The 9,412-nt window shown below is 32.9% G+C and overlaps 1 protein-coding gene across 3 annotated transcripts; it reads left to right on the forward strand.

The window, feature by feature from the left end:
* Window positions 1,788–8,773, forward strand: LOC109343326 (zinc finger CCCH domain-containing protein 69-like). 3 transcript variants are annotated; one of them, XM_019581567.1, is made up of 8 exons: window positions 1,790–2,158; window positions 3,404–3,491; window positions 3,592–4,370; window positions 4,591–4,660; window positions 5,363–5,451; window positions 5,557–5,619; window positions 6,844–6,912; window positions 8,506–8,773. In XM_019581567.1, exons 1-6 carry the CDS (start codon window positions 2,148–2,150, stop codon window positions 5,591–5,593), a joined length of 1,074 nt encoding a protein of 357 aa, XP_019437112.1. In that variant the 5' UTR covers window positions 1,790–2,147; the 3' UTR covers window positions 5,594–5,619; window positions 6,844–6,912; window positions 8,506–8,773. The 3 variants fall into 3 exon arrangements, with proteins under 3 accessions (XP_019437110.1, XP_019437112.1, XP_019437111.1); XM_019581566.1 differs by having other exon boundaries at window positions 8,517–8,773; XM_019581565.1 differs by having other exon boundaries at window positions 1,788–2,158; window positions 5,363–5,619; window positions 8,517–8,773.

Consider the following 9,412-nt stretch of genomic DNA (forward strand, 5'->3'; position numbering starts at 1 on the left):
TATCTAGGAGAAAATATTGCATGTTGCATTAGGAGAAAGATTAGATCATTCTAAGACTTTAAGTTTCATATTCATATTGCATGTTCTCTGAAAATCCTCCTTGCACCATTCTTGTTTTTCTTTGAAAGAAAAGAGATAGTTTTTAATGATTGCATAATTTCAGAAACCTCATGCATGTACATTCATATTAGACTAGAAAGTCTTGTGAGTTCTTGTTTATGTTTTAGTCTTTGATCTTTCTTGTAAAATTCGAGTATTAAGTACTCATTCATAACTCAAAGCATTGTAATTCAAGGATTAGGAAAATCCTAGCTGCGGTTAGGTAAGGTGTTTTGGAGGTCTTGGGATAAAGAGCGATACCTTGGCTGGGGCTGAATTGCAGTAAATTTTTTTTTCTTGGGAGACGATTTTAGGAAATGTCAAACCAAGGGTGACGAAGTTCTTTGGGTTCCAAGAAAGGAGCGTTCGAGTCTTGTAATTGGAAGCGTGTATGTAACTATACATTGTGTTCTATAATGAAGAAGAAAATCTCCCAAGATCAAAATGAGAGGTCTGGATGTAGTTTTGCAGTGGACCGCAAAATGAACCAGGATAAAATTCTTGCGCAATCTTTTCTATCCATTTCTCTTTTACATTTCAAGTTGTAATATTGCATGATATAACATGATAATTTGTATACTAGTTCTGTGCTATAACTAGTTTAATTTTGTGTAAAAATATCTATTATATCATTGCATGATTTCTCGTAACCTGCCGTGTAAGAGAGTTGTTAAACAAGATTCTCTGCATTCTGTTTTTACTGTGTTTAATCAATTATGAATAGTGCTTAATCGATTAACTGTGCATTTTTCAGCAAGTGTGCAAAAACCAAAAAAACGGAACTTGAGCTCCGCTACACCTATTCAACCCCCTTATAGGCGTGTTCTATCCACTGATACCTAATAGTCAATACATCATCCACCATCGTTGAGTTGTATTACTTTTGTTTGAGAGTCAATTGTAGTTAACACATCAATGATTAATGATTTGCTGTCAGTGTATACATATTAAATCTTTTAAACAGTATCTCCTCATAAATATTGATTCATTTTATAATGAATAAAAATAATGAAGAAATATTGATTTTTATACTATTTGAACTTGTCTCTACAATATACCATATTTTGTTTAACCTTTTTACACCCATTGCCAAATTTTTTTTAAAAGATACATTTATTTCTCTTGCAGAATAGTTATTGTAATGTATGTATATAAATATGGGTGACTTATGTAGGTACTAAAAATATATGAGTGATTTATGTCATTTTATTAAAAGTGAGGTATAGTGTAATTTACTCTAAGAAATAAAACTTACACTCTTAGATACACATCCTGCATATATTAAAAAGTTTAATATCATTGCACTTTTAATGTAAAGATTTATACAAGATTAGTATATCATCTACCACTCATTTATATTACATTTTGAAAGAGTCAATAATAATTAAAAATAAATAATATACAATTGAACTGTATAAAATGATGCATAAATTATTTTCTCTATATTAAAATGAAATAAGAAAATAACTCATTTCGAAATATGTGACTGCCCCTTCTAATAATTGTCCTTTTCAAAGATTAAACATTTAATATTTTAGTTAAGGAGATGATAGAATGAAGTCTCATAGACTAATACATTATTCAAACAAAATTAATTTTGCAAAATTATTGAAATATAAGAAGATTTGGTTTGGACACAACCTACCAACCAAGCAATGACAAGTAATGTTTTGATAAAGCAAAGTGACATGCGTAAGATTAGAATTAGACAGCAATAGCTGAATGAACCGAACCAAAAGATGTGAAGTTTCTGGTACCAAAATAACCTGAAACGTTTCGAAACTTGTATTGTATATTCTCTATATCGGTGGCGGTTCTTCTATGTTTTTATTTACCATCCAAATCAAAGTTTTCATCTTTCCTCATATTTCTGTTACATTTTCCACCATCCAAAATCACCACCTTTCTCAGTTCTTCATTATCCTTTTCTTAACTTGATTTTTTGGCTACCCTTTATTTTTGTTTACCTCTTTTTACATCCAATAATCACTTTTGAGGTTTAGGGTTTTGATCATCATAGCTTTTGTTTTTAATTTCAATATCCAGCCATGTCTAAGAGGTGAGATGGGTTATCATTATTTTTCTATTGCTAATTGTTTTTATGTGTAATTTGTCCTATTTCAGGAGATTGTTGTTGTTGATTTTTATGGGGTGTCTTGATTGTTGTTATTTATTTATTTAATATATGTGTTATTGAATGTTGATTGTGTTTATGATCTTGCAATTTCTTGGTGTTTGAGCTTATGAACATAAAGGGAAATATCTTTTTTTTCTTCTCACTACAGGATGTTTTTTCATTGATTAGAATTCAGAGAAAAAGATTGGAAGTTGTGAACTAGAGTTATGGCCAGGTTTTTTTGTTGACTTTGGAAAATGGTTCGGGGATTTAGATAGTGTGTTCATAAGGGAATTGAATGGAATAGAATAGACCATGCCCCTCTATTGTTTGGAATTTGGATGTTTAATGAGTTTTTTTTGTACTACCAAGAATATCCTCTCATCCTTTTGGGTAAGGAACTAATCCCTTTCGGGATGCATGGCTGTTCCTCCTAACATGTGTTGCTTCCAGGAGTCAAACCCTTGACCTTTTGGTCATCCTGAGAATCTAGCGGAGCTTTACATTACTAGACCGAGATCTTGTTGGTGATGTTTAATGAGTTTAAAATGGAGGGGATGGAAGTGTTCAAGCCATTCCTTGACCCCCAAATGAGGACGGTGACAAAAATTATAGGCTTTCGGTGGTTAGGGAGGGACCGAGGGACTTCTCGACCTTTCCCTCGCCAATCCAATCCCTCCTGTAAAAAACTCGTAAATGCACTTTAATTAAATTTCGTCATTCCATTTCGGCCGTTGTCATCCTCGCAACTTATGGCAGCTTAAAAACCATTCCATGGTGCTATATCAATGTTGATGATTTTGTCATTCCATTTCATACTTGTAATCCTCGGCTGTTGCTACTTGCTACTCATGGCATGATAGCAGTCAATAAAATTAAAAACCATCTACTCATAAATGCAGTTTGTTATTTTTGTCATTGCATTTGGTTCTGATTGGTCTTGTTCCCGATGAATGTAGTTTAAACATGAAGTGGTTTAGCTATGAATTATTTGAATTGATCCTGGTATTTTCATATTTGTAACTACGGGTAGAAAGTTTTTAGTCAGTGACCTTGATTTTTATAGGTTAGGACAAGTATTGTTCTGTACTTGTGTGGGCCTTTTTCTTTCCCTGTTGATTTGCTCTTTCCTATGTAACTTGCAGACTATTCAAAATTGTGTAATTTCTTATCTTTTGAATTATCTAGGGTACTTTGTAAGTTCTTTGCTCATGGAGCATGTTTGAAAGGAGAGCATTGTGAATTTTCTCATGACTGGAAAGTTCCTTCAAATAATGTTAGTAATGCAAGCTCTTCTTTGCTTCAGATCCCACCTTTTTAATGGTTACTTATATACTTTTCTCTGAGCATATGTGCTTGTTTTCTTATTGCAACAGATATGCACCTTTTACCAGAAAGGAGCATGTGTTTATGGCAGTCGCTGCAGATATGATCATGTCAAAGCTTCTCGATTACCATCCTCCACTCCATCGTCTTCCGTAACCGAACGCCAACCCGTGGTTTTGGATTCTGTCATATTTGCTAATACTATAATGACATCAAATGGCGTTGGTACAGCTGCAGACGTTTCTCCTTCTGGAGGTGCGTACCTTCTTCCTTCTCAACCTGCCTGGATTCAAGAATCTGAGTATCAAGATTTTTCCGGGGAGGATGATATTGGTCAATCCAGAATTACTTCACCTTCTGAGCTTCCAATATGCTCTTTTGCTGCTGCTGGAAGCTGCCCGCGAGGGGAAAAATGTCCTCATATTCATGGAGATCTGTGTCCCACCTGTAGAAAGCACTGCTTACATCCTTTCCGACCCGAGGAACGAGAAGAACATATGAAGAGTTGTGAAAATAGGCAAAAGCATCTTGAGGCCTTGAAAAGAAGTCAAGAAATTGAATGCAGTGTTTGCCTGGAGCGTGTTCTTTCAAAGCCTACGGCAGCTGAACGTAAGTTCGGGGTTCTATCTGAATGTGATCATCCGTTCTGCATATCTTGTATTAGGAATTGGCGAAGTAGTAACCCAACACTGGGGATGGATGTCAATAGCACACTAAGGGCTTGTCCTATCTGTCGCAAACTATCGTATTTTGTCATTCCAAGTGTAATCTGGTACTCTACAAGTGAAGAAAAGCATGAAATCATTGACAGCTACAAGGCAAAGCTCAAGTAATTTAATGATTTAATATGGAATCCTTTTATTTCTTCTTTTGCCTTTTCTAACCAATTAATTTATGATCTATGGATTCCGAAGTTTTGACTTTTTTGCAGCGGTGGTGGCCACTTTCTGTTTAATATATTTTAAAATAGATCTATTCTTGTGTGTATATATATTTATGTCCATACGATTTTCTAATATTTTTTAGATATTGTTTATTGACATTTATAGGTCAATTGATTGCAAGCATTTTGACTTCGGCGAAGGGAACTGCCCTTTCGGAACTAGCTGTTTCTACAAGGTAATATATGAATATGATATAGCTAGTTCTATTTTTCAGCCCTCCACATCCGTGGCATTTTGCTTTTTTTCCATGCAAACACTGTGTTTATCTTTTCTCTAGGCATTTTAAAGGTGTTTTTTTCTACAGTCTGAGACTTTATCAGATTAGTAATTATCTTTCCCTATCAGAGATCAAAGATCTGTTAAAACGGAGAACAATCGAGAGAACTTGTTTATATGGACTGCATGCGTGATCTCTTAGAAGCTAACTTATGGCCTAATAATCACTAGCTAACTTGTAGTAGTAACTAGCAAATCAAAATAATTATAGTTGAATGTATATATTCTAACGTAATAGATTGTTTCCTATGATCCAAATTCTGAATACCCTAACATTCTTTACTAGATTCACTTTCATATGAGCCATCAGGTAATTTGTATTAAGTGTCCTCATGACATGCATTTCGCATTAAATTGTTAGTAGAGCACTAAAATGAGTGGGTGTGACATATTTCTAGTACATATTATGTATATTTACAAAATGTTGCCCAATGCACAAGGCTATTATGCATATTTAGGTTTTCTGGCATTAAGTTTCTATTTCCTGGCATAGTGTTAAACTATGATGTATAGATATTGGTTTGAGATTTTAACCCTGTTAGTGATGCTTGATTAGTGCTTGTTGTCATTTTACTAAATTGACCGAAGCCTAAAATTGCAGCATGCATATCGAGATGGTCGTCTAGAGGAGGTAGTTCTGAGACATCTTGGGGCTGCAGATGGGGATACTGTAATTGCTAAAGAAATCAGGTTGCTCTGCCATTTCATTGGTTCATATCTTTGGCATTTTGCTATTTGACCTCTTACTCCTCTTTTTTTTGTTAATTTCACTAACTTAATGCATGGTGCTTTCAGGTTGGCAGATTTCCTTGCTAATATGCATTTAAGATGAAGGGAGATGTTCTCATATATTGTAGTGTAAGTTTGAAACTTTCGTTTCGTTTCTTAAATTGCGGATGAGTTTGGTATGTGGATTCATACATATAATAATTATTGTTTTTTTATCTTTTGCTTCATTATGGTGCTTGAGTTTCAGGAATCTTATATTCCTTTATCTGATACCCAAAGGAAGTTTAGTAGCCACTTTTATCATGATCCTCTGTTTTTTTTTTGTAGTTTCTCTTAAGGTCTGTTTGCAAGTTGAGTTTTGGAGGGGAATGAATGGAAAAGGAAGGCTTGAAAGCATGAAATACACTTGTGAGATAGCTCTAAAGTCTTCCCTTTTCCTTTCTTCCCCTCCAAAACTCAACTCGCAAACAGCCCTTTATGGACTTCTTGTCTTTCAAGTTGTTATCTTCATCTATTCCCATAAAATAAAATTTCTTTTTATGCCAAACAATGTTACACCTTCAATCAAATTAGTTAACAGTTCATAGCAGAAAGAGGTAACTGATGGGATAATACTTATGACTAAGTTCATTGTTCAACTACCCCATTAGGCCATTACTATACCAACAAATGTGGTTGTGTTGGGCCGGATACATGTTTTTGACGCGTAGTTTTTAATTTTAATTTCTATCTTTGTAGCCTCCAATTTGATGATTTTTTGTGAAGCATTAACATCTTTTCTGCTGTTGATTAGCTAAGCCAAACTTTGTCGTGCTTATCCAAGATGATTGGTTTTATAGGTTACTGTGTTTTGGAGGGGAGGGTAGGTAAAGAGAAAGTTTGGGAGTCATGAAATACACTTCTGAAATGGTTCTGAAGGCTTATATTTCCCTTCCTTCCCGTCCAAAACCCAACTCACAAACAGACATGTAGTGGCTTGGTCATATTCCTCCCACGTAAAAAAGTTTTGTTTTAAGTTATTATGGGGAGGGGTCAGGAAATGAATCGGTCGTGTTTCATTGTAGCCTTTTGAATGCAAGAGTATGTATGCACCTTTTAAATGTTAGGCACCACTTCTTTTACATCTGGACATATATGGAATAGAAGGAACCAAGAAGAAAGAAATTGGCTAGTATTTTCTTGTGATTTGATCCCCAAAACATCTAGCACCATATCCCGGTTTATTTATTTTCGTTTTCGTCATGAAATTTTTTCTACATTTTTTACCTATTTTTCTTACCTCTGTGGGAAAAGGCTTTTGCTGTTTTAGTATCCACGGTTGTTCTAATTTCTTCCCATGTGTTATCTCTGCAGGATAATGGCATGCTTCAGTGTCAAAGTTATTTTTATATTCCAAGCCGAGCTATTCTTCTTGTTTCAATGGTATGTAGTTTTATAGTAAACCATATGCATTTGATAGTCTCAAATATTTTGAAATTATAAGTTGTTATATATGATTTGATTTTATACTTATGACCAGTGTTATAAATTGTGGTTACTGTGATTGCAGTCATTGCGGCCGTTGCAATGCAGATTGCGGCCGTTGATGTATGAATTATTTTATGATTAAAAAAATATGTTGGAATTCGATCCGGTCCAATGCGGTCTAATATGGTTTGATGCATCATTATGATTCGGAGTCACACTGCAATTGCGGCAATCACCGTAATCGCAATATTGTGACCGCATTAGGAGTTGCGGTCCGAAATTTAAATCATTGCTTATGACTAAAGTATTAGTTTGTTTGCTGTTTTCATTGTCTGTTGATGTATTTTCATCAATAATTATGAAAATATGACCTGGTTTTCACCTTGTTTGATGTTTTCAAACTTTTGGGAAGGAAATGTTGACTAGAGTTTTAGAACAGGAAACAAAGTGAAAGCAATGAAAATAAGCAAATCAAACACCACATAAATTTAAGTTGATATACATTTTTTTATAAGCATTTAAGTTGACAAGTACCGAGTATTAGTATATACTTCTCACTTTCAAGATTGCTTGTATATTGCATGTAATATTTGATTTCTTGTCCCAACCACAAAAAATAAATCAATCATTTTCTTTAAAATTGTACTTCTTTTCTTTCTGTTTGTTATGTGGTTTTGTTATCATTTGCTATAAGATTAGGTAAATGTTTTGTTGCTTCAATTATTTTATAGATAATGAAAAGTTGCAGATCTGATTTCATGGTTGCACTCGTTAGCTTTTACTATGGTCATTGCTGTGTTTGCTCTAGTACTTTTTATTTATTAAAATTCCAAAATGGAATTACAATAAACAATAATGCAAAATGCATGTTCAAACTCCAAAGTAACCAAACAAGTACCAAGCCTTATGTCCAAATAAAATAATAATAACAGTAAATATTTATTTCAGTTTCTCATGTATTTCGACCTTATCAGTTTTGTCCTATTGAAAAACATAAAATGATTCCCAAAAATGTCAAATGTGGATCAAATTAGTTATTTTTAGGGCCACATTAGTCCCTATCAGGTATTATAAAATATTCTAAAAGGGTCAATTTAACCTACATTTGAAATATTTGGGAATTATTTTGAATTTTAAATTTATGAGGGACTAAATTGATAAGATTGAAAAATATGAGGAATGAAAATGAATATTTACTCTGATAATAATAAAGCATACTGCTCTTTCAAGCAAGCAGATTTCTTTTTCCTTTGACATCAACTTTGTGATATTTCTCTATTTATATGTTTTTCCTTTGGATCAATTTTTTTTATTGAGGTTGTAATATATTATAATAGTGTAGTAACTATGCATTGTTAATATAATCAGTGTAAAGATTTATATACACTCAATATATTATCTACTATTCATTTTTATTATTTTTTTGAAGAGTTGATGATAATTAAACATGAATGTTGGATGATACATTGACAATAATGTCCCTAACTTGTATAATGTCAATACATATATTTTTTTGTAACTTATAATTATTTGTTTCATATTTGTTACATCAATTTCAGAGAAGAATGGGACAGAAAACAGCACTGATGCATTCCGTGGTTGTAATAAAGTGCTTTGTCAAATGATATATTGACATATATGCTTGTATGAGGATATAATCTCCAATAAGCTTTAAAATTTTAAAAGCATATAATCGATGTATGACAGTGCATTATTTTAGCCATCATCGAGACTATAAGAAGCATTTAATTTTGTATGGTGGATTTCAAAGTTATTTGTGAAAATTGATTGGGTTGATGACATTTTCTTACACTACTGTTCACTGTATGGTTGATTTTCTCTCTGGGTGATATTGCATAAAGTGGCTTGAGTGAAGTTTTCTGCAAATGTATAGTTTTTGTTATTAGACTGTGTAAGGATTTTCTGAGAAACAAGTACTACAAAAAAAAAAAGGAAATATAATATGGTAAAACATTTTTATCATTTTATATATAATGGCATAACAGTTTTGTTATTAAAAATACAAAAACAAAATTAAGTACTTATCTCTCATCTTTATTAATTGAAACAATAGGACTTATTTAAGCAACATCCTTCGGTTTTATATACTAGAAACAAATTTTATTTGGTAAATATACCAGTGCACCTTTCTTTTGTATCTAAATATTTTTTGCCAATTTTTTACAAGAGGTTAATGTTACCAAGTTTTAGACAATTTTTTTTCAAAATCTTTTTTACTATATCTTATCTTTTTTACTAAATATACCAGTGCACCTTCCGTTTATGAATGCATTTATATGCTTGAGGTTTTGAATTTTGAAGAGATGCTTCATGTTTTTCCGAATCATACCCGAGACTAGACTTGTGAGAGGGTGACTTAGAGTATCTAAAACCAAACTGAGCTTTTCCAAGCCTCCAACGAATTTTGATAGAAATTCTGTTAGATATTTAATGT

The sequence above is a fragment of the Lupinus angustifolius genome, chromosome LG03, assembly GCF_001865875.1.
Source record: "Lupinus angustifolius cultivar Tanjil chromosome LG03, LupAngTanjil_v1.0, whole genome shotgun sequence".
Classification (NCBI taxonomy): domain Eukaryota; kingdom Viridiplantae; phylum Streptophyta; class Magnoliopsida; order Fabales; family Fabaceae; genus Lupinus; species Lupinus angustifolius.